The sequence below is a fragment of the Pollicipes pollicipes genome, unplaced genomic scaffold (assembly GCF_011947565.3).
Source record: "Pollicipes pollicipes isolate AB1234 unplaced genomic scaffold, Ppol_2.1 Scaffold_4002;HRSCAF=4701_pilon_pilon_pilon, whole genome shotgun sequence".
NCBI classification, from domain to species: domain Eukaryota; kingdom Metazoa; phylum Arthropoda; class Thecostraca; order Pollicipedomorpha; family Pollicipedidae; genus Pollicipes; species Pollicipes pollicipes.
In genome coordinates this window covers 36780922-36805770 of record NW_023596420.1, presented here as the reverse complement: position 1 = coordinate 36805770, position 24849 = coordinate 36780922, and the positions used below count along the sequence as shown (strand labels likewise).

General features: G+C 50.4%; 1 protein-coding gene across 1 annotated transcript; it reads right to left on the bottom strand.

The window, feature by feature from the left end:
- Nucleotides 1-3803: 3803 nt before the first annotated feature.
- Nucleotides 3804-23816, bottom strand: LOC119093831 (homeobox protein prophet of Pit-1). The gene is made up of 5 exons (XM_037216843.1): nt 23457-23816; nt 22108-22235; nt 10516-10623; nt 6065-6341; nt 3804-3938 (listed from the first exon to the last, which is right to left on the bottom strand). The coding sequence occupies exons 1-5, from the start codon at nt 23575-23577 to the stop codon at nt 3832-3834; spliced, it is 741 nt and encodes a 246-aa protein (XP_037072738.1). The 5' UTR covers nt 23578-23816; the 3' UTR covers nt 3804-3831.
- Between the last annotated feature and the right edge of the window lie 1033 nt (nt 23817-24849).

Sequence of the window (24849 nt, the reverse complement as noted above, 5' to 3'; positions counted from 1 at the left end):
CGTGGCGCCACCAACAGATGGCGGGCGGATCCCATCTATCAATAGGTGACGCTAAAAGCGGGAGCGGCGAGGGAGTTTATTCAGCGCCCGGTCCTGTGCACGTGCTGAACTTCTGTCTTTGAAGTTCTGGTGGTATAATGCCGAACGATTTGCATGGGTAATCAATGGATGCTTGATAAAATGTGCTGGACTATGCTAAGCGGCCCGTTCTGGGAGCACGTGGGGTGTCAGTGCGCATCAGCGTTTGAAAATTTACAGCTTCGGCTAAGCCGACTGTCGATGACGAGGCCATGAATTACATGGCTGTGTATCAGCGTGCAAAAATGCGGTGTTCCGTAGTGATGCAAGTGTTGTTATCTTTATTGCTGTCCGCAGTGCACAAACACTCTCAGTACGGGTAAAAGGCGCCATCGTCAGCTCTATCTGGCTGCAAGGAATAGACGAAAGCACTACGTGATGTGTGTGATGTTTACTGCCATTGTCGCACATGCGTATATCATGCAACACATCAAGGTGCTGAGCAAACTGCACCCACATGTACGGTATGTCATGCTATGTAATATGCCAGGTGTGATAACCATCAGCGAGCTCGAGGCAAGTAACACGCCAGGCGCAGTAATCATCAGCGAGCTGGAGGCAATGTGACATGCCATGCGTAGTTATCATCAGCGAGCTCGAGGCAATGTAACATGCCAGGCGTCGTAATCATCAGCGAGCTCGAGGCAATGTAATATGCCAGGTGTAGTAATCATCAGCGAGCTGGAGGCAATGTAATATGCCATGTGTAGTAATCATCAGCGAGCTCGAGGCGATGTAATATGCCAGGCGTAGTAATCATCAGCGAGCTGGAGGCAATGTAACATACCAGGCGTAGTAATCATCAGCGAGCTCGAGGCAATGTAATATGCCAGGCGTAGTAATCATCAGCGAGCTCGAGGCAATGTAATATGCCAGGCGTAGTAATCATCAGCGAGCTCGAGGCAATGTAATATACCAGGCATAGTAATCATCAGCGAGCTGGAGGCGATGTAATATGCCAGGCGCAGCAATCATCGGCGAGCTGGAGGCGATGTGATATGCCAGGCGTAGCAATCATCGGGGAGCTGGAGGCGATGTAATATGCCAGGCGTAGTAATCATCAGCGAGCTCGAGGCAATGTAATATGCCAGGCGCAGCAATCATCAGCGAGCTCGAGGCAATGTAATATGCCAGGCGTAGCAATCATCAGCGAGCGTGAGCGCACGGTTGCGATCTGTCATAAGTGAGCAGGGGGCCCCAGCAACACTCGCGGTTCTTATCAGCCGCAGAGTCATACCGTGGCCTGTAAACGTGCGCAGAACTGACGACGTCTGGAAGAAGTACGACGACCCGTCTACGAGTATACGAAATATACGTATAGACTATACATACTAGAAGTATACGACCCCCCGTCTCACCGCCGGACCTTTAACTCAGAAGACAGTGTCGGTCCTCCAAAGCCGGCTGTTCGAACAAAGCCCGGCGACGGTCTGCTGGAGCTGACATAAGCCTGATGTTCGCCTTGTGATGCACACCGGCCAGCGTCAACTGACGAAGAAAACACACTGGAGTCTGTGTGAAGTGTAGAAAGGTTAAGAATATAAGTATATATCATAGAGAGATCATGAGAGAGGATATCATGAGAGAGAGAGAGAGAGAGAGAGAGAGAGAGAGGAAGAGAGAGAGAGAGAGAGAGAGAGAGAGAGAGAGAGAGAGAGAGAGAGAGAGAGAGAGAGAGAGAGAGAGAGAGAGAGAGAGAGAGAGAGAGAGAGAGAGAGAGAGAGAGAGAGAGAGAGAGAGAGAGAGAGAGAGAGAGAGAGAGAGAGAGAGAGAGAGAGAGAGAGAGAGAGAGAGAGAGATCATGAGAGACAATATCATAAGACAGTTGCGTCTAGTTGCATGGATAATAGGCTCGGGATAACTACCAGCTGAGATCAGCACAATGCTCCCAATTCTTGGCACAGACGGACGTGTAGAACTCATTGATGGCCCAAATGCATTGCCTCAACAAACGCCTCACCTCTACAGTCACCCAGTTCAACACAAAAGATGTGTTGCTGGATAGGATAACTTTCATGTCGTGAACAACGTCCTTCGTGTTCAACGAGCGATGTTCTATATCTAGTTACTCCTCCGTTTATCATGAGCGTGGACCTATCTGAAGCATGCAGGATGGCGTCAGTGCATGACTCTGTAGTTGTTCCAGGCGTCTTTCACAGCTTTGACTGGCCATAGCCATTTTTGTGCAAGCATTAGGCATGGATATCATGTGGCACCAAATTTGAAATGCTCCAATCACAGGATGAGCAACAGTGGTACCCATGGTTCGTCGTGAGGACCCTCAAAATAGCCGAAATTTTAACTCCGGAACCGTTTTTTGTCTTATTGTCATGCGTCTTATTCGTCATTTTCCATTTGCGGCAATTATTTACTTGGTGGCATGGGACCAAATACACATGAGTAAAATGACTACAAGTTACTTGATGAAACAAAAACGCTTCTATCGTTTTTGACAGTTGACAGCTTTTTTACAACAAACGATAGGCTTCAACCTTTGCTTATCATCTTTCGTGCATTTCAGAATTACGTACCCGCGAAATGCGGCGAAACTAAATAAATACCAGGAGAATAAACGTCATTGTGAAAAGGCTCATTAGAACCTCAGGCTCATTTCTGGTACGTCTCCTCGAGGGTGAAGAATCACCCGAAATTGGATACAAGACCGTTCTTAGCTTTTTTGTAATTACGTCAGTATGGAACTGACGCTAAGCTTCCACCAATTGTCAAAGGGCATACTCCCCTGGCTGTAGGTTCCTGTATCCACGTATCGCCTGCGGGAGTCCAGGACGAACATACAAGGCAACGATTGACACGGCTGTGGCGTTTAACCGATGGAAAATGCTTTCAATGCCGTTTTGTGAGCGAAGGATTTGATACTTGCGATATCTTTTCATGACTTCATGAAGAAAATGACTTAAATCTGTGGGATGGGAATCAATGTCTCCCGTCAATACCTCAGCCCACATGACCACTGAGTGAAAATCTCTCTTCTAAAGCGCTCAAAGGCCCGAACTCCGGATCCAGGGATGTATTGTACCAAGTACCGAGTTTTACACGGAACGGAACGCCGCCGAACAATACGGACACGTCTCGGAGCGCCGCCCCGGAGGGTTCCGAGACGGACCGTGCATCCCCCCAACATCGAACCGCTAACAGATGACTAGAGCGAGAGCTAGAGCGTTCGGGAGAGTTATTGCACAGACAATAAGACGGCGAAGCCGGGATAGATAACGAAGCATTCACTCTAGGCTAAACATTCAGGGGAGTTCGATGTAATTCACACTGTGGTTAGGACTACCGACCCGGCGGCCGACCCTGTCGGCGACGCACGGCCGGGCAGGGCGCACGCGGGACCCGCCGTCCGCCACAGTCCTCCGCATCCCGAGCGGCCGGTCGGGCCCGTCCCGACACGGCGTCCAGCCAGACGACAGCCCGGCGGCCCGGGCCACCTCTCAGCCCGAGCCCGCGTCCCGACCGACAGACGTGCCGGTCAGACGCACATCGAACCCGCGCGCGGCGCGCCCGGGGGCGAACGCGGCGCGCCCGGGGCAATCGCGGCCCGTTTTGATTTAGTTTTACTCCCATGCTCCAGCGGTGCGGGTCAGACCTCATCGCTCGAGGGCGTGCCGCTGGCGGGGGCGGCCGGCCCGGCCGGCGGCGCGCCGGCGGCGTACGGCAGCTCGGCCGGCGCCAGCGGCGGCGCGCCGGCCGGCGGCACGCCCCACGACCAGAAGCCCAGCTCGGCGCCCTCGTTCACGTTTGGTACTGGAGCATAGGAGCAGACAAGTTTGGGTGATGGCTGGTGTTCATGCGCAGCGCGGTGAGTGACTTGTTGTACCACTCGTCCTCCATCGGCATGCCTGCAACAGGAAGCGGGCTGTCAGGCGTCCGACTGCGTGGAACCCGAGTACAGCAGGATGGACCCCCAGGCCCGAGCAGAACCGAGCCTCGTCTCCATAACGACGTCTAGCACTCAGCAAGGACAGTCAGGTCTCCATGACAGCAGCCAAGCTTCGCAGGTGACAGAGAGGGGAGTCCGTCGTCAGGCATTCGGCAGTTAAGGGCCATGCCAGGTCGAGAAAAGACAGCCAAGCTTAAGGAAGCACAACCGGACTTTAGGAAGTATTGCTGAGCCTCAGCAAACGAAGACGTTCTCAGGGAGTGCTGTCGAGTGATAAGCTCGACAGCACTATGAGCTGTCGAGCTGTTATGGATCTATGAAGTATAAGCTCCCTCAGGGAGTACAGCGAGCCCCAAACCAACCACAGGGAGGGCGAACGGGAGAACGGGCGAACGGGCTTCAGGGAAGTAGCCTGTTGTCAGGCTGGATAAAGGATAAGCGAAATCTGGAAATTGAACAAAATCGTGCTATATGACTTCAGCTTTTTTCGAGCTGCTGAAATCGCCAACAAAATGAATGAGAGCAGAGGCCTTGGCTAGTAGCAGAGGCTTTGGAAGAGCGTCCTGTTCATTTTGTTGGTCGATCTGACCCGATGGCGAAGGCCCCCCACCGCAACTAAGGTGCGCTGCAGCACTAAGACACTGGTGAAGGCCCTCCACCCGAACTAAACTGCGCTGCAGCACTAAGACACTGGTGAAGGCCCTCCACCCGAACTAAGGTGCGGTGCAGCACTGAGACATTGTTCGTACCAGCAAAGCCACAGCCGAAAAGGCGTTAATCAGGTGCGGAAGTACTACGTCCAAATTAACTAACACATCCCAGCATTCTTCAGTGGCCGACAACAGCGCAGCAGAACAGTGGTTCTGTTGCACCGGTTTGCAGGGTGCAGAAGCATCTGATTTTATATGCAAGTCACGTGCGACGTTAGGAAAACGTAATGAATGCAGTGTTGCAACAGACCAGATTCCGTAAAGAAAGTGGTTGTTCAGATGGTTTACCTGAATGAAGCCCGCTCTGTGTTCTCAGAGTTTTAGCGGAGTTACCTGTGTTGTCACCTCACACAGCCATGCCGCGCGTCGCTGATGGGGTACCGCTCCCGAGGTAAGGCCTGGGAGGGAGAAGGGGGGGGGGGGGGGCTGCCTCGGCCGGGACTCTGGCCACCAGATCCCTGCGTCCACTACCGCGCTATAACCCTGCCAGTGGCTGGCGCTGCTGAGATTTCTCGGTGTGGACAGACTTAGGCAGCTCCGACACGACCATGTGGTGCAATGATATTGAGCGTTGCGCACAGAAGGCGAATATATACCTATATATACCTAACAGCGGTTTCGCTGTTCAGCTGCATATAGCTGATTTGTTATTTTCGGGACTCGACTGAATTAGTATGTTAGGCTATATTGATCCCTTCTGACCATGCGAGAGCTTGCGTGGGGGCTGATGTTGTTTATTTCCGATTATGAGCATGATGCACTGCACGATATGCTCAGTGGATTGGTGCAAAAGCAGAAGGTCCAAAGACAAGCGCCTCTCCCAACAATAATCAAAAACAAACAACCAGTCATCGCCGCCAGCGAACCCACGACACACTGCCAATCAGTCCGATCTGGCAGGTGAAATGGGCCACGCGCCCGCCGCCGCTCAAGAGGTGGAGAGGTGAAGAGACCTGGTCCACCCGAGGCAAGGAGGAGGAGTAAGCTATGCATGGGATTATGCTGCAACCTTGGCCTCTGAACCCGAGCTTTCTCCTCAAGTAATCCAGTAGCGTCTGGCATCTATTGCAGCAGTGCCTTGTAAACCAGACGAGGCCGATGAAAAGAATAGACGGCTCGGTGGCCGAACCCTAGAGAGTTGTTGGCTGCAGTGGGATTTCAACGCGATGAGACGTTTGACGATGCAAGACCTGACTCTGGGCGAGTGCCACTGACACTGCCACTGCCACTGCCACTGACATAACGCCACTGACCGATGGTTGGTATGACACAACGGCTGACTAGACAATACCGTGGCCTGCAATCTACGGCGTTGGCTCAGTTCAGGCCACTAGCTCGCAGTCGCTTTCACACGCATGCACCACAAACCACTCACCCATGTCATTCCTGACGGCGGTCATGTTGTGTGTCGAGTGACCCATGGCGAAGGGCTGGGCCATGGTCGGGTACGACGTGGCCGCCATCTGTGGGTAGCGGTTCATACTGTTGAATGACTGATGCGCCGTCGGGTAGTGCTGGTAGCCGCGGCTGGACGGAGGGTAGATGTTGCGCATCAGGGCCGTGTTGCAGGGCCCGAGCGCCGACGGCGCCAGCGCCTTGTGCAGCTGCTTCTCCTGCTTGCGGTACTTGGCCCGCCGGTTCTGGAACCACACCTGAGGGGCGCGCCAGAGGTCAGAACCACCGCTGACCAACGCGGGGGACATCAGTATGGCGTCGGCAGCTGTTGGGAACACGGCGAGCGACTGTGTGCTCGGTGAAGTCACGGTTCCAGATTTGGTCCAACTTACACTCAACCTGAATTGGACAGCGTTAGGGAGCATAAGGGGGCAAACACCGATAACCTCTTTCGTAGAAAACACCAATAAGCACTAAACGCTATGCATATAGGAAGCCTACCTTCCTAATGGCCTAGCCTGATCCTCGACATTTTTTTCACGAATCGGCTCACGAGAGATTGACTAAAAATCTTGCTAACACGGGACTGGTCGCGCGCCTAACACAAGTCGGCTGGCGGGCTCATAGCCACACCCGAGGAGCACAAGACAGGCTCCTTTCGTAATACCGGTGGAAAGCCTGAAGTATCGAGCCGGTGGATCGCTGGAGAGCCTGGAACCTAAAGAAGCTCGAACAAGTATAAAACTGGAGCGGGATTCGGCAGAACCAATAAGAGACTTGACGCCTGGGCGGCAGGGATGTCAAAATCACGCGCGAGACAAAGAAGTCATCACCACCTCTGACGCACACGCTAGATTCGCGCAGTCGCGTCGTAAATTCAGCTGTGTGGATTTCGGACCGCTGTTGGCCGTATTTTGCCCCAGCACCTCCGGGCATTCATCAGGGGGCGGGCTCGCGGCAGCCATTTTCTCGCCGTCCGGTCGCTCTCTGAGGTGTTGTACTTTCTGCGGCGGCTCCGGCCGGCCGGCCGGCCAGACGTCGGGGGCCGATAACGAGCCGGCGCAAGCCAATTACAGCCGCCGGTGTCCGGGCTAACCGAATTTGGCCCCGGGGGCACGAGACGGCTCGCGCCCGTGACGTCACGGGGCGTTCGCCGCGATCAATACGCGCTGATTGGAGGAGCGGCCGAGTACGCCCGTCAGCGGCGGGAGTGCCGAACAGACGGTCGGCGGCCTTCGCGAGCAGCCGGGGGAAGAGGAGGTCGTGAGGGGTCAGGTCGCTCCATGCCGCCCAGGTGGTCACTCAGTCTCAAGCACAACACTGGCCGCTCTGGGGCTTTCGGGCTCCCTGCGAGTTGACGACTCATTTTCGAAGCGCGATTTAATGCAAACGCGGTCACTGTAATGTGCAAGGGCGTGATGCCTGCACGGACCGCGCAACCTTTCCACGCTCCTTCCGTTCCGTTCCGTTCCGTCCGTTTTCAGATGACTGTACATGGTATATATGATTGGAGATTGTTTAATGTCAAATTCATTTTCAAATGAATGTCGCAAAACATTGATACATGAACCCTACTGTTGCCTCAAAACAGGATTCCATACAAAAATTGGATTGCATTCCGAGATGGCCCCTATTTGGTTCGATTAGTCATTTAGATGGAACGTCTCAGACATCAGTTTGCCTTCTGGGTACAGGATAAAATGGCAAAGCTATCTAACGGAAGATTCCCGACGACTGCTGATGGAGTAGTTATTACGATAATTTACGCGGGGAAGCGGGACCGATTTTAAGCAAATTATTGTTGCATCACTGTCGTATGCAAAGGTGCCATGATAACCATACCTTGGATGCAGGACGTGCGTGCACGTAACCACTTGTGTGGAAACGTTCGTCCATGTGTGTTCGACCTCTTCGCTCACTCGCCTTAAGCGATACAAAATATTTTAACGTTGTATAAAAATATATTAGCCCAAGACAGAATGCTCTGAACAAGGTGAAGCGAATTGTGTGTGTACTCGAACTGTGTGTGAAAATGCTATGTACTCCTTCACTGTTTGCCAAAACGTTATTTTATGATGGTTAAAAATGAGAAGAGACATGCACACTTTCAAAAAAAGCCGTGTTGCGGTGCGGTATTTGGGAACGCAAAAAGACGCGCTTCGTAGTTAAATGCTGCGTATTCGAGTGAAATACTTCATCGCGTTGGTCTGGGTGCTTTGTACAGGCTTCCAAGGCAATTTTTCCGTACGACGCCCCGCAAATAAGAGTCTTCAGTGATTCTGTCGGGCTGATATGCGTCTAACCACAAGTCGTCTCCTTCATCGAACACAGGACTACTGCTAACCATAAGCCGCCTGCTCCATCAATCATAAAACTGCGGCTAACCAAAAAGCCGTCTCCTTTATCACTCACAAGGCCGCGGCTAACCACAAGCCATCTCTTTCATCAATCACAAGACTACTGCTGACTGAAAGTCACCTCTTTCATCAATCACAAGATTGCGGCTAACCACCAGTAGTCTCCTTCATCAATCGACTGCGGCTCATCACAAGCCGTCTCCTTCATCAATCACAGGTCTAAGTGTGTCATCCGGCCGCTTCGGCAGCCTGCTATGCACCCGGAATGTAATGTGGACAGTTATCAGCTAGCGTGGAGTGCGTCTGGCGGTTTGCGGTCTGGACACATGGATCCACTGTTGATGTGCCATCGGTGGACACATGGATCCACTGTCGATGTGCCATCGGTGGACACATGGATCCACTGTTGATGCGCCACCAGTGGACACATGGATCCACTGTCGATGTGCCATCAGTGGACACATGGATCCACTGTCGATGTGCCATCAGTGGACACATGGATCCACTGTCGATGTGCCATCGGTGGACACATGGATCCACTGTCGATGTGCCATCGGTGGACACATGGATCCACTGTTGATGCGCCACCAGTGGACACATGGATCCACTGTTGATGCGCCACCAGTGGACACATGGATCCGCTGTCGATGTGCCATCGGTGGACACATGGATCCACTGTCGATGTGCCATCAATGGTCACATAGATTCACTGTCGGCTGTGCCATCAGTGGCGATCGTGCTACCATTGTGGCTTTAGGTATCAGCCGAAGGGCAGTCGATAACATGGGACAAACTGCTGGATGGAGTCTGAGAGTTCATGCGCTGCTGCTGTTGCTATCGCATCCATGTCGTTTGTTCGTGGTTTTGGCTGTGCGCTTTCGCCGTCAAGTTTCCGAAGCATTTGTGGAATAATTTGCTCGCAACCATGCAGCTGGCAGGCGAACCGTTGGAAAATTGCATCGATCACGTAATGTAATCGTCTCCACACTCCCAGGTGTGTTAACTGCTGCGTCACGGCAGTCCGGCGCAGCGCCGAGAGAACAGCCCTCGCTGGACCAGGCTAGCGTCGAAGTTTGTATGCAGGGAAGGCCGTCGGTTCGTGGCCTCTGGCACTTCCGCGTGGCAGGCCTGTTTCTGCGTCCGCTAGGTGTCGAGCAGAGCTTGAAAACGTCTTGTGTGTTCCTCTCATCAGCTGGTCCGGGTTTCTCATTTAGTAAAGTTATTCAATCAGAAAAACCTGACTTACGCATCTACTATGGCTTTAGGCAACGCTCGAAAAACAGTGCCAGAATATCCCTGTGTTTCACCCTTGTACGGATGTGAACGTGTTGTCGATCAGTAGCCCAAACTAGTTTGTCACCTTTTCTTAAGTACTCTGCTCGTGGGTAAGCGACATAGCTGCATCAAGATATGGTTTTGAGTGGCATTAAATGAAATATCACAGTGTTGTATGGTAAAATGTATGTCATCATTCAGCGCGCCAAGCGCATGCCTCATCTCCGTAGTATCATGCAGCAACAGCAGGCGCAGCAGCCGTCAGCAACAGCAGGCGCCTGACTGGACACTGCGGCAAATAAATACGCTATGCGGCCGACTTTTATGCATTGCCACTTCGCTAATGAGGATTTTTTCCAGTAGATTGACAAGAAATTCATCGTATGAAAAAGACGGTTGATTTTTCCCATTAGCCCCAGCACTGTGCCATGGGCTGTTAATCTTACTGTCCATCATTAAAATGGACGCTCAGCGACAATTCATATGACTTTCGTGCGAAGCCAATCGGTTTTACTGAACATTCAGGATCTGGGCTCTCTCACAACTTGCAGCCCGATTGTTGTTTCCTTTCCATGCCACCAGCACCACGGACAAGTTGTCCAGTATTCACTCTGGTGGAATAGGCCTGTATGTGTTATAGATTAGCGTAAGTTGAACTTTAATTTCATGATATCAAAGCTTTCAACGCAGTTTACGTTATGCTGCTGTGAATAAAAATATAACCGTTTCGTTGTTATGCCACGGCCACTTGGCACAAGATGCATTTGTGCCAAGTGGCACGCCCTGGTGAGCAGCTTACCTGAATGCGTGCCTCATTGAGTTTGGTGGTTCTGGCTAGTTCCTCCCGACAGTAGATGTCGGGGTAATGTGACTTGGCGAACGCCGCCTCCAGCTGCTGCAGCTGCTCCTGTGGCAGGCGCGGGCAGAGAGGCGTCAGCACCAGCGGGTAGGCAGACGTCAGCACCAGCGGGCAGCGTCAGCACCAGCGGGCAGGCAGACGTCAGCACCAGCGGGTGACGTCAGCACCAGCGGGCAGGCAGTCGTCAGTACCAGCGGAAGGGCATACGTCAGCACCAGCGGGCGGACAGACGTCAGCACCAGCGGGTAGTGGTCAGTACCAGCGGGCAGACAGACGTTAGCACCAGTGGGCTGCCAGACGTCAGCACCAGCGGGCGGGCAGACCTCGGCACCAGCGGGAAGACGTCAGCACCAGCGGGCAGGCAGACTTCGGCACCAGCGGGAAGACGTCAGTACCTGCTCACTTCACACCGGTCACGTACGGACAGTGGCTTCTCTGAACGGTGCAGCAAAAAGTTGCATTTGAATCGAACAGGGCTGCTGATTGAGTTGATCTCGATCAGGCCTTCCATTTTCAATCTTAGACTGAAGGTCACAGCCGCCGTTCCTGTCCTCGCAGCCCGCGTTACCAGCAGCTTAAGGGAGCATCACTGAGCTTAAAAAAGAGCTGGATAATAAGGCCTCTTCCTTCACTAGAGCAGGTGCTAATAGGTCCTTCTTTTGACCCCATAAAGGCATCCTTCTGCACACTTAAGACAGCATGAGACAGGCTGCAGTAGGGCCAGAGCGTCGAGGATGGCAGGACAAGACCTTGGCCCGGTTCCAAAAAAGGCTCGCATCAGAAGCCCTCACCCACCGATTATAAGGCACGCTTTTACAGTGCTTGATTCGTGCAGCTGTGCCACTGTGATCCATTGTCCGCCGGTTGGAGTTGGTTCAGCGATAAGGCGCACCTTAATTTACGCGGCAAAATCAAAAGCCAGAAACGCATCTCTGTTTCCCGGACCGAGGCTTCGGATGAGGTTCGCGAAGCACAGCCGCAGCGGTGAAAAGTGAGCAGCCCGGTGCGTTATCAACGGCTGAGGCGTCGTTGCCCCCCCCCCCCCCCCCTGTTCCCTGACAACCGAGACGCTGCAGTGACCGTGACGGCCGGCCGGTACCTGGCCGTCCTTGAGGGGTCCTGGGTGGCTTTTGAAATAATCTGAGGTAAAGACCTGTCACGCCGGTGGCTTCAGCCAGATGATATGACGTCACACACGACGGAGGATATGATATGACGTCACGCACGGCGAAGGAGACGAGACAATGGATCAGAGAGAGGTTTGCACCAAAATTACGTCATTGAAGGAGCAGAACAACTAACCTGCCCATTCTCTCGATCTAAGCCCCGCCCCTCCCCAACTAAGGGTAGAAAAGCCTCAGGAAACTGGGGAAGGGGGAGGGGCGGCATTGCCAATCTTAAAGTCGATTCCTTCCATGCATCGTTATAGGGTTGATACAAGGTATTCTCAAAAAGCAGGGGGTCATGCCCTCCCCGGCTCTGTTCCTACATCCATACCTCAGCTTTCTTTTTTGTGGAGAGCGGTGTATGCGACGCAAAAATGTACTCCTAGAGTCTGAAAATTATGCTGGCCATAAAATGTGTATACGAAAGACTTAAAGCTTCTAAAATAGGAAACGAGCCAAACCGTCATGTCAGAACGGAAGGATCGGGCGGTGCAGTGCCTGAAGCGAGGTTGGGACCACATGAAGCACGTGTTGATCTGTCCAAACCAGCGGGCAGCTTTAAAATAGCATGAACTTTTCCTGATCGATGTACCATTTATGTTATCAATCAAATATGTGCGTGCAACGCGAATTATTTAAATCCCACCGTTTCTCGGAGAACGCTCTTTCTGGGTAAAGGCATCTGACAGGCAGAACCGATTTGGGTGGCCGAAAGACGACACGAATCTCACTCTTAGGTGGCGTGGATGCGTACATATACGCCCCCTCTGCAGGTCAACGTAGACTGGGAGTGAAATATGATCCATTAATTTCGATTGTTTTGGAGAACAAGAGGAAAGAGAAGGTAATGAGAACCCCGGACAAAAAGATAACCCGGCGCATATAGCTAATATGTCAGTGATATCTGACGAATGTTGACTTTCATTATTGCTTGTCTATATATATATATATATATATATATATATATATATATATATATATGTATACATATAGACAAGAAATGATGAAATAGATGTATATATACGCCGTAAAATTTGCCAAAAGAGCAAGTATATTGTCGCCGATTCATAAAGCTTTGTTGACATTTCTCTTTTGGGTATGACTACGCAATGCAATAGGCGCGGCTGTAACCATAACAGCACCTACGAACAATATAGCTTTAGTCTGCTGTTGTTTTACAGCCACAACTTCTTTGGTTGCCGCGTATGATACGGAAACAACGTGCGCTTTTCCTCAATGAAACACAGCAGATAACTGTATGTTAGGCTCATTTACCGTGATGCATCAAGTAAAGGACAGGACGGGATATGACAGATGTATGCTATTTTTCCACCTTGGAGTGAAGTGAGGGAAGCAGGATTTATTTCTATTCAAACAAAATTCCAGCGCATCCGAGCCCCTAACCGCGCATAATCACTGACGGAAGAGCCTTTGACACAAGAGGCCACCATCTCAAAAAAATTACCTGCTATGAAAAAGAAACAAAAGTCTCCGTTTTGAATTTTTGACTGCGCCATCCAGCCCGTCCCTACGTTTCCGTCTGCGTTTTTCTTTGTTGTTGTTTTTGGTGCCCGCACTCCACGCCCCGTTTTGCCCCCTGGACAGGGAAAACAGGCAGATGTTGAGCTGCCGTCCGGCATATAGTCATGACGGACGAGACGGGTGTGCGGGACTCAGTGGTGCAGGTCTGAAAGCCATTGTTCTCGTCATCACCACGGCACTTGTACTCGTCATCACCGCAGCCATTGTTCTCGTCATCACCACAGCGATTGCTCTTGTTATCACCACAACCGAGTCCGTGTGCACTGAGTTGTTGCCAATAGCCGCTTATCACGTTTCATCACATTTCTGCATGAATTTGTGTTCATGTGTATCTAATTGACCAAACCTATCATTGACCATCGATGACCCATTGGTTGCGAACCTTTCCTAAAGATAACTTGACTGCATAAGGATCAGGTGTATCCCCAGCCTAAGGTCACCCAGCAGCGGACGCCACAGGCTACACAGGTTTCTTTGATTGCCCTTGTCTCTTTCCTGCTGTTGCATCATAGGGATAACTTAAAACTTTGCTCTTGATATTTTTCCAAGAACGACCTCATCCGTTGAGCCTAACCATAGCGTCGAACCGTTCTTTTATTAAGACCAGGGATGGCTTTGAGTAGAGGTAGCTTAAGGGCTCCTTACCTGCAAGATACTAAAGGAGAGCATATATTTTCTTATCCTTTTGCATCAAGGCGATTTCTTTCTTCAAGCATCATAATTAACGCGATGCGTTACACATTTATGGGTTACATTACCGTGCTTCTGCCTCGGCTTCATCAGTGCCAAGCGAATTGTCTGTGACGACAGATTTGTGACTTACGGCAGGGTTACGCCTTACTTGCGGCACGTGGCCAGCCTCGTCTGCGTTCAGCGGCCACGAATATGTCAAACTAGCTCTGCATAACCCCAGGAGCAAGCCGTGATGACGTCATTAGTAGGAAACATGCTTTTCACGGTATATTTACTGCTGGCTTCAGGTGTGTTCTCCACTTAAATAAAACGTTAATGTTTACTTTCATTATGCCATGAAATCAGAGAGCTGAATATGATACCCTTCGCGGCGGCAATATAGTTTCTTAGCACCGATGTTGTTGCATGTTTCCCAGAAATCAGGGGTCGAAGGGGCAAATTCAATAACGACGGAGTTCTTGAAGGTCCGGCCTGAATGGGGTAAGACCGCATTCTATTTGGTCGCAAGGGAAAGGACGAAACACATTTTCCAGGCTATCTGCGTTTTGACCAATGTTAGACAAGATCGTCATGATATCTGAAGTTTTCTCGGGAAAATTTGTAACACACTGGTGATTTTTTGGCTTGCTCGTGACGTTTGCCCTCTAGTTTGCGAGATCGCCGGTCTAAGTTAACTAAATACTTCTTGGGTCAGGAACACCTCTTTTTTGAGAGATGTGTGGAAAGTGACCTGGTAAGATGTAAATGCCCGGCAGACGAAAGGCTTTGACTGAATGACTAAGCATGGGATCACAGCAGGCTGGTAGACTTGCATTACACGCTCGTGCAAATATTAAGACCTACTGCGGCATATGATGACGTAATATGACGAGAGGCCGGTCAAGTATTTCCAGGGTCGAGGGCGTTGTTGCATTTTCCGCCGGAGACCGTAGTTCAAACGTTAAAAGTTCCACAACGACCGAGTTCTTGAAAAGCTATTTAGACCCAATTGGAGCCGTAAAAGTGGCATGACTTTTACCATATCTCGCCTGGTCGTATGGAGCGGTATTTCCCAGAACATCTCAGCCATTACAATGGTGATCTTGCTTGGGAAAGTTGAATATATCTTTGAGATTTTGTTCGTACTTCGTTCGTTACACTTGGCAGTTGGCTTGCAAGACCGATGGCCTAAGTAAGCTACGTACTTCCCACGCCTTGGTGCCGTGTTTTGGAACATGCGCGGAAACGGTCTGAAAATGTACATAGGAATCAAAGGAGGTAAGATCGAAGCAGGGCGTCCAGGTGTGTCCGTCGGACCGAAAGCTTTGACCAGTTAACTTAACACTGCTTCTCAGCGGGCCAATAGCCTTTTATTGCACGTCCACGAGATCGTTCACCTTCAACACTCTGACAACACCAACGTGTTAAAAGCTTACTACGACGTACGGTAAAACGCATTTTGCGCTAATCGTCATTGTCTTTAATAATGGTTGTAGGGCAGTCATTAACGGACAGCTGATGACAGGCCAGAGATCATTGTTTTCAACTGCGCACGCCGAGTATCATTTGTAATCTTATTCATAGATGCAGGCCTGCCGGCTTATCCAAGAGTGCTCTCCTCCTAGAGCACTAATTTTTGACAATTTATCCACCCTACCACGGCTGCCCAGCGTCAGCTATGATTCTTTTGATGTCTAGCACTTCTGATTTCTGCCTAGCGCCAGCCCCTGAGATCTGAGACTGGCTTTGGAACGGTTAAATGCCATGAGATTGGAGAGTCAATTTGGCCGTGTCTAGCCCGGAAGACGAGGATTAATGTGTGCTTGACCTGTAAAGTCGGACATTTGAGCCAAAGCTCCTTTTTCTTAGATGGTGATTAGCTACATATACAAAGCTTCAGTATAGACGTCTTAATGACCTAGTGCGATAGTTCAAGATACCATTGAAAAGGTCTGACGCGCAAAATTCGTGGATGGCGGTTATTGCGAGTACTCAGCTGCAGAAGCTCACGCAGGATTTTGGCACAGGAAATGGATACAAGTCAAAGCTTTTCGCTGGAAACCAACTTTAAAGTGCCGTAGATGCGCGAAAGGTGTTGCAATGCGTTAACAATATCACGCATTTTCGATTTACGTATTTTTTATGTCCGACCCGCAATCTTGTGTTAACATTTATTTGCGCACATACTTTTACATCTAATCAGTATAGTAGTTAAAGGAAGGGCACATGCCCCGGAGGTCACCATGCGTCCGCCCTTCCTCAGCTGTTAGTTACCATATGTGTCGCATTTCTATCACTTTTTGAGAACCACGATGCGCACGTTAGGTCAAACCTTGAAAACCGTAGCAGCATGCTACCTGATTTCACCGTCTGATTTTTGCTAAATTAACCACATTAGATAACCCACAGCCCATGACCAATAAGCTTGAGATGACGGCTTCCTCAAGTGATCCAGACATAGGGACGTGCTGCCTTCTCTTCAGACCCATTTTTGCTGGATTGTTGTTACACGCTTCCCTAATTTCCCCGCCACCATTTGATGCTTTCTAGATCAGAAGAAAACTTTACAGGTAAGTACTGTTTCCCATGTGGACAGTTCGTTATCTTTTGTTAAGAAATAATATCCTTCTTCGAGTCGGTGCACAGTTTATCAGTAACAGCTGACTTAAGACTTACATAGATTTATTTTTTTAAAACACCAAATATGCCAAATCACCGCCACCATATTTAAAATCTTGATCCTACGTCGGTGGCTGCAATCACCCTAAGAATGCTTGCATTCCAAAGTATGGCGCGTCCTTTCAGCATATAAAGTTTTTTTTTGCATTTATGTGAGTCTCAAGTCAGCGTGTTTTGGAATAGATTACTTTGTCATGATGCCCCCACGCAGGCCACCACTCGCAGACTCCATAAATACTTTTATATGGCTTCTCATAACGTTCTCTTATGCTCGTTACGCTGATTTGGGCTCATCTGGTCAAAAATGTTACAAATCTCTCAAGAATCACGCGAGTGAAAACCTCATGCGGCACCTGGGGTCTGAGCCGAACATGCTGCCTCTTACAAGGCTTATTATACGCATGATTTATATATACGAGTAATCTACATGTAATCTTTATATAATATGAAAATCTAAGTATGAATATATATATATATATATATATATACATATATATTGAAGATGACATAGTACTTAGACAGCATAACAGCCAGCACAGACAGTACAGTACTTGGCCGGATGATGAAACATTGCTGGACAGTGGAAGGCTACGGGTGGCGTTGACCACAGCCCGAACCTTACAGTAGATTTCGATATCATTTCGACACACCTCGAAAAAACGGGTGGCGATTATCGTGTCTGGATCAGGGACAATATCACAGCAAGCCGCATTGTCACGTTTGCCTGCAGAAGGCTAACCTTTTGCACTCATAGACCATTTATCGATGTGGAGCACTTTAAACAAAATAGCACACTGTCGATCGCCGTCCACGTCGGCAATAGATCTGCCGTTCAATTTTTCTAGAAACGATTTTTCAGTGACTCAGAAACCAGAGACGCTAGACACTTTTTGCGTTAAAACACGTGCAATGAGCTCCCAAGAGGCTCCTGAAGGTATGGGACGGATGTCACGACATCGTAGGGTCTCATTGACTCCCCAATCCCTTATTCGGGGTGAGTCCACATTGTCTCTTTTATGTTCGTTTTTATCAATGATGACGTGTAACTTTAAAAAAAGCCACTGGATCTTGTGGAAAGTTAAGAAATATATGAACATGAACATGAACGTGAGTTAACACCGCTGCCTGTGAGCGTTGCCTCAAACGTCCAGTATTCTCGTAATACACCGAACTGTTCGCTTGATAGCTTCGCTTGGCCATCACCTCCTGGTGCATCTAAGATCGGCCATTTCAGCATCGTAGCCCATGATACATAATCTGGCAACTTGTACATCTGGTAGGAAATAGTATGACAACCCTTGTTGCCCGTCAGCCGCAACGGGTAGCTTTTATTGGAGCGGCGTGCCGTATGCGAGAGACACGCCGCACCACGAGAGCGCGAGCGACAGGCGGCAAGACACCGGGAGAGACTATACCCACCCGGTCCGACACCCTGAAGAACAGCAGGCGTTTCCGGCCGTCGTGGTGGTGGAGATGTCGGCGCGCACGCCACAAGACTGGGATCGTGCTCTGTACCGAGCACAATCTTACACAATCACAATCACAATCTTACACAATCGTCTCGGCGTGGCGCCACAGCCGTCATGCCGTTTTGTTGCCAGTTTCTGAATGGCGTGGGTGATTGTGTCAGCGGTCTGTCAGTTGTTATATGTGAGGTTGAGTAAATTCGAAACCAACAGCTACCGGCACTAACCTATAACGCGTTCAGCCCTTATTGTACGCCTTGCTCCTTTCGTTTATCTGTTTTTCACAAACATTGGCAACTGAATATTGGATGAGAAAAGCGTGAATTGTAAAAAGTACATTAACACGTAGAGCTCCCAACATCATGGATGGCTGAGCTGGGAGCATTTATGTTAACGGTCGGCGAGCAGGTCAGAGAAGTGTCCGTTTTCGATGCAGCTTTTTCCGCTATCGGGGCGGAGCGCCGAGCTCCGTATTCAGGGGATAAACGCCGCGCGTCATTCTGTACGATTCCGAAGTGGCGTAATTGTGTTCTCTGGTTGGTAGCACACCTTATTCGTGCACTTTGAATGGCGCGTATCAAATGCATGCTACTTGTATATGCAGCACATGTGTTGGGACGTGCCTGTCAGAGAGGGGCAAGATCCCTTTTGAGGAGATAGTAGTTAAAAACTTAAGCATTTCCTGGTGAAGACATTGATCGTAATCATCAATATCAACTATTTTTAAGTACTGCAACGTTTAATGTAAGCCTAGTCGGTATCATTTTCATTGACCGTAATTCCGCTTCAAGAAACATTTGATGCACATGCCATTTACGTTAAGCATGAGGCGTTGCATGAATGAAATGTGGCATATATTTGTTTATCGTCACGAGATAATATCATGATGATCGCATGCGCGTTTTCAACATGGGGTTGCCCTCTGGTACCGATAAACAGCCATGTCGTTGTCCGGTTTCTCATCCCAATACTTTGGGTTTCTATACGAGGTTGCCGCGTGCCTGGCGGCACGAGCAGACGACGCTGTCGGTGCCGCTAGCTCCGTCGCCAGTCAGGCAATGTTCACTGGTATCAATAGCTTGGCCCAGATCTCTCTTTACGTAGGCGCGCAGCCACAGTTTTTCTAACGGAGGAGCAACATCAAATTTTATATGGACCAACTTGGTGCGAAATTGCCAACATCTAGTGTTGACCTCATCGGTCAGGAGAGAATTGTCCCGTGGCCGCCTTGGCTTCATCTCTGATTAACACCTATGGGCCAGCCAATACTCATGGATCACTTGCACCTATTACAAGTGCAATACTGTTCCGCCCACTCGGAACATCGAATAGATATGATTAAGCTGTTGTCCATGTTTGCTTTGTTATGCGAAGGGTCGTCGTCGTTGTCGTTGGGGCAGCACCGCGTCCTGCTACATGATAGTGGCTCGCATCTCAGTAATGCTTAATGTGTTAAGTGGCTTGCGTAAGTTGTTGAGTGCATTTTTGAGAAGCACTCCACAATTACATAAGAAAGAGTTTTTTTTTGTCTTACTGCTTGCCAAATAAGCTGGAGAAAGGAGAGATAGATGTGTTAATTTTTTTGGCTACGTGCCTTCATCAAAATGATTATGAGCAGTAAATTCAAAACATAAAACTGGCGAATAAAGAAATAGGAAAACGAGGAATAGGGCTGAAAGTGCTGTCTGATGTAACTGTTACTCAGCTTGTTCAACGTTGCGGTACCTGCGTCAATCGGCATTCTTCTACGTGTGGGAGACCCATACGCATCGTTGCTCGAGCTTTTATGTTTTGCCGCGGCTTGACCTTTGCAGTACTTGTTTCTCCTACGTATACGAAAAATGTGGCACCACTAAGTGTCAAAGCACACACCCCTCTCGCGCTGCGCTGTGACCGACAGCGGTACCGGACAGGCGTGATCTTATGTTTCAAACGCTTAACCCATAAAATGTGTAATTTTCAGGGCAAACCACGCGGCCTTTGTGACTGGCTAACGAAATTCTCACAGACAGCCGGTCAGACGCACGTTCGGAGAATGGTGTTAGGCGTTCCGTTCTACGGTACGGGAAAGCAGCGCAGGAAGCATCGTCTCCTTCACAACGAGATTTCCTCCTAGGCGATCCTCGGGGTCAATTGTGCTGCACAGCCACAGAAGGGTGCTCAAGTGTATAACATTGTCATTTCCATCCAGTTTCAGACAGACATAAACGGAGCTTGTCGATTCACTTAGTCAAATTCAGGTAGGCATTCAAACAATCGAATTTTGCACTAGGCTCGATTGGGTCAGATCCGATGATGCTGAAGCCATCGCATATGAACATCGGCTAGTTTTCAACACCGTCTTTTGGATTTGAAAGTCATACTAAATGATACGAACGTTCAGACACCTGTGGCTCATTTCCAAAACATACTCGTTGAAATGCAGTTTTGTTGCCTCTGTGCGGAGACGAGATAGCCATGAGCATGTGGGTTTTGTGCTTTGTTTCGCTGTCATCGAAGACATCTCTCTTTTATTTGTGACAATTACATCCACTGTCAATGCCATCTTAACTCGCCATCCTGTTGATCGGATATATTACGTAGTGATTTCGGACGCCTGGGATTTAGCATTCTGGACGATGTGACAATTAGCTTTCTAAACTTAGCTTGCGTAGTTCAGAATGTACCTCTCCGGAAATTGTTTGTTTTGTAGTGCGCGCTCATGTCATAAGCGATGGAAGAGTAAATTATGAAGACGTTCATGAAATGCGTAGGCCCAACAACTGTTATGCATATTAAGCCCATGCAAGGCCGGATCTCGGCAGCCAGCCAGACAAAATGAGTACTAGAATTAATTCAAAAGTTTAGAACTGTTACACACACGTGATGTGAAATTCCAAGCGTCTTGCGCCAGAAGACTAGGTCACATGTCCGGGCCGGGGGGGGGGGGGGGGCTATCCGCCAGAGGCCTTCAATGATTGAACTTCTAGGATCGAGCCCAATGCAATACATTAGTCTTGCATCCAACCCGCTCCGCATCCGCCCGCATGAAGAAAGCTAAATCCAATGTAGTCTAACCCATACAAGGCAAATATAATTTACTCAATACTCAACATCAGTCGATGACGGCTTAGTTCACCTTAACTTCACGCGCCATATGTACTTGTCATATATTGTGACATTTACTAGCCCATATTCGTCTTCTTCTTCTGTCTGTCAGGTCATTTCAATCCATTTGGGCCGGCAAAATGTCGGATCTGATGCAATCCTGACCTATGTGTTTTGGAAATGTCTCTACTCATTTGAGTCCAGCCGTCGGTTTAATCCTAAATGCACTCAGCTATCTAGTCCGTGAGGGGTTTTACTAGCTGTGCAGGAGCTTAAACCACGCAAACGATGTGCGTGATTAACGCTTTCGAGGAAGAAAAATATAAGTAACGAACGTTTCCTAAACCCAGGATTGCGGTTTGGTTTTGCTCGCTAAATCCTTGGAATCATATGCATTCAAATCCTGCAATTCAGTCCCCACTCTCAAGATACTCGCCCAAAAAATTGTCAGCTAGATCTTGCAACCCTGCAATCAAAACCTCTCCAATGCTGTGTTGCTGGTATGCAATAAGATACAGCAATGTTCTGTTGCTTCAGAGCGTGACCCTCACCTGGTTCCTTCTTGTAGGCTGCTCGTGGAAATAGCAGACGGAACTCGTACGATATCCTGACATCAATCACACGCAGAATGGCGAATAATCTTCACCAGCCAAATAACTTTGCGTCAAATGCTGCATGGATATAAAAATGATTTTCCCACGCCTGTCTGCAGCACAGACTGCATAACACCCCATCCCAATCAAGGAAAATCTCTTCATCACTGGATGTCAGAAAACATTCATCGAGAGAACCCGGGGAAGTCGAGCAGCTGCGTGCGCTAGCTCGCGGCCGTGGCCTCACTGCACACCCTGGCGGCCGAAGCGGCCTCTGCCTACCGCCACGCCCGCAGGGGTGAGAGCGGCGCGGACCAGCTCGCTGACCTGTGAGAAGGTGGTGCGGTGTCGCCTGCGGGCAGGTGTCGGGCAGGCGGACGTGGTGGGGCTGTGGCCGGCAGCCACGCCTCCCGAGCCACCCTCCGTCTTCAGCTTCTTGAACGCTCCCTCGCCTCCTGCAACAGGCAACCATCGAGCCATCGCTGTTAACAACGCAAGGCATCGCCTGCGTTATAGAACACGTAGAGAATGAGTGCAGGGATAGCTGGACCACAGGTTCGTCGAAAACCGGCGGATCGGGATAACAATTACGGCCACCTACATGGCCTGGCTCAGGCATGTGCCTGAGGTGCTTCCCCCCCCCCCCCCCCCCCCCCAGCAAAAGATTCCAGGATCCCACAATCATAGAATTCTGACGTATTGCTTTCCGAGCATCAGTGACCGTCCGATTGGGCAAGACATTCTCGTCGGCAAGAATACCCCGGCCCGATGTCAGCCTTTTACGCAGCTGGAACTAACTGAGCGGAGGGGGCATAGCAAGCGCAGAAATGCTGTTTTGGCTGCCTGTTGACACAGTGGGGCGACGCCATCCTGCTCACGCTCGTTTTCAAGTTTGTGTGCCTGCAGAAAATGCGAACAGAGTGCGAACTGGGCATGAAAGGGCAGAGGAAGAGGAGGACCTGTGACCTCTAACCTGCGCCGGGACTTCTCAGGCGCGGTCGGTGGAATCCATAGCTGGAGAACTAAAACGTACTGTGTGCAACAAATAAAGGAATATGTATTCGGCACTGCTGTGATTAGGATACGCTTATTTCACATCCGCTCAATGGGCGGTCTCATCATGGTGGCTTCCTTGTTAATGGGATTGTTCGCTGGCGCCTTTTGCTTTTTAGAACATGTCGGAAGCTCACAAATTTTATGCTGTAAACAACTGCTCAATAAATACATTTTACGTAGACTATTTTATTGCCGTGGTGTAAAGCCGTCATCGAGAATGCCTCAACAAGATCATATTTCTCGCAAAGCAAAGCTTCAACATCCACCACACATCCGTGTAATTTCATCTCAAAGTTTCTCCCTCGCAAGTTTCAACCACAGCAAACCTGGTTTGAACTCGTCTGGCCCAATATTTCATTCATTATAGTAACTTGGTTGCTAAAATTTCTGACATTGTAATCAAGTTTGCCCGCGTTTCAGATCAAATCTTCCACTTCATAATTGAATATCGTTAGCAAGTAACCAAACACTGCCAATAGCATTACCTGTTTGGCCGTGGCCGCCACCTCAGAGTGCATTGTTTCACTAAGGTAACTCGGTAACAAGAATAATGAATCGAGTTACGCCGCTGCAGCGACCGGTGCAATAGCAATGGCGCGAGCGCGGCGGGCGCGTCTCACCTGCGTGCTCTGGGTGCGGCCGGAGCGTGTTGTCCAGGCCGTACAGGCCCGAGAAGTCGTCCACCTTGCGCTTGTCCCTGTCGTCGGCCAGGCCGGGCGTCCGCACCTGGTAGCCCTCCATGGGGTCGCGGCCGCCGGGCCGCCGCTGCGCCTCCGAACCGGCCGCCGTCGCCGCCGATACAGGCCACAAATCAGGTTTGCGGCATTAATGCAGGCGGGCGGCTCGGCCCGGTGCCGCGCGACATATGATGAAGCAGCCAATGGTGACTAATGACGTTAGAACGAAAGATAGAGTTTTATAGATCCAAACTGGTGGCGCCGCTCGGCACGCCCCGCGCCCGGCGGCCGACAGCCCGCGTCGCGAGACGATTGCCGCAAATCTGGCGCCCAAGTGTTGCAATGCGAACCAATCAGATTAGCGTTCCTCGGCGGGGTCATCCTCGGGCCGCGCGGCCAGGAGACGCCGCCCGCTGATTGGTCCAGACACCCGGCGCGCAGAGAACGCCAACATGGCGGCGCCCGGCGATCAATAGCGGCTGGGACGACCGCCGCCGGCGGTTCCGCCGCCACGCGTGCGGCGGGCGGCGGCCCGTCGCAGCCTCAGACAGCGGACAAAGAACGCCGGCGGACGGGGAGAGAGAGGAGAAGCCGTCAGGTCCGGAAGGGCGCCGGCGGCGGCCCGTCCTGACTTGGCGGTCCAGCCAGGCCGAGGACGGTAGTCCAGCAGCGATCAGAGCTGACCGGCCGGCCGAGGGCGGCGGCTGCCCCGATCCGAGAGGGCGGACTGGCACGGCCCCGGGTGTGGCGGTCTTATCAGCTCGACGGCGCACGGAATGCCAAGTGAGCAAGACGCCGCCGGACGGTGATGACGGGAGAGAGAGGCTGGCGGGCAGCTGATGACACCGACACCCTGCAACATAAACGGACCGTGCGGCCTACTCGTAACCCTACACTTAGACACTGCTATGGTCTCTGACAACAAAGGCCGCGATCCTCACTGGCGGATAGGCTCCCTGCGCGACAATTGACGTGAGCTGCGTTTTTGAAATCAACTTTTGCTTTCATGGCCAGCTGGTTTCTGATATAGTTCGCAAATAGGTTCAAGTGGCAAGTCGTCGCAGAGTCGTATGTCGCTGCTGACTAACAGCGTGTTTGCAAGGTAGTAAAGCCCGTGTTTGACAGATCGCTCATATGCGATAGTGAACGCAAGTTTTTTTAAGTACAGCTAAGGTCCAGTTGAGCCATCTTTCTCCGGCTCCCAGAGAAAGCGTCATTTTTATACTTGGTATATAATAAAATAAGGGAGTTTCTAAAAACGTTGTTACCGATCATCGAAAAGTTACACAAGATATGCGTGTTCTGTGTCCAGTGACGACACAGGCCCAGAAACCAA

Bases quoted from the DNA above. Each gene is read 5' to 3' on its own strand.
- LOC119093831 (XM_037216843.1), bottom strand. From the start codon at position 23,577: ATGGAGGGCTACCAGGTGCGGACGCCCGGCCTGGCCGACGACAGGGAC. The intron at 10,624-22,107 runs GTCAGCGAGCTG...CGCCTGCCACAG, and splicing joins ACCGCACCACCTTCTCACAG to GAGCAGCTGCAGCAGCTGGA. The intron at 6,342-10,515 runs GTAAGCTGCTCA...CGCGCCCCTCAG, and splicing joins TCAATGAGGCACGCATTCAG to GTGTGGTTCCAGAACCGGCG.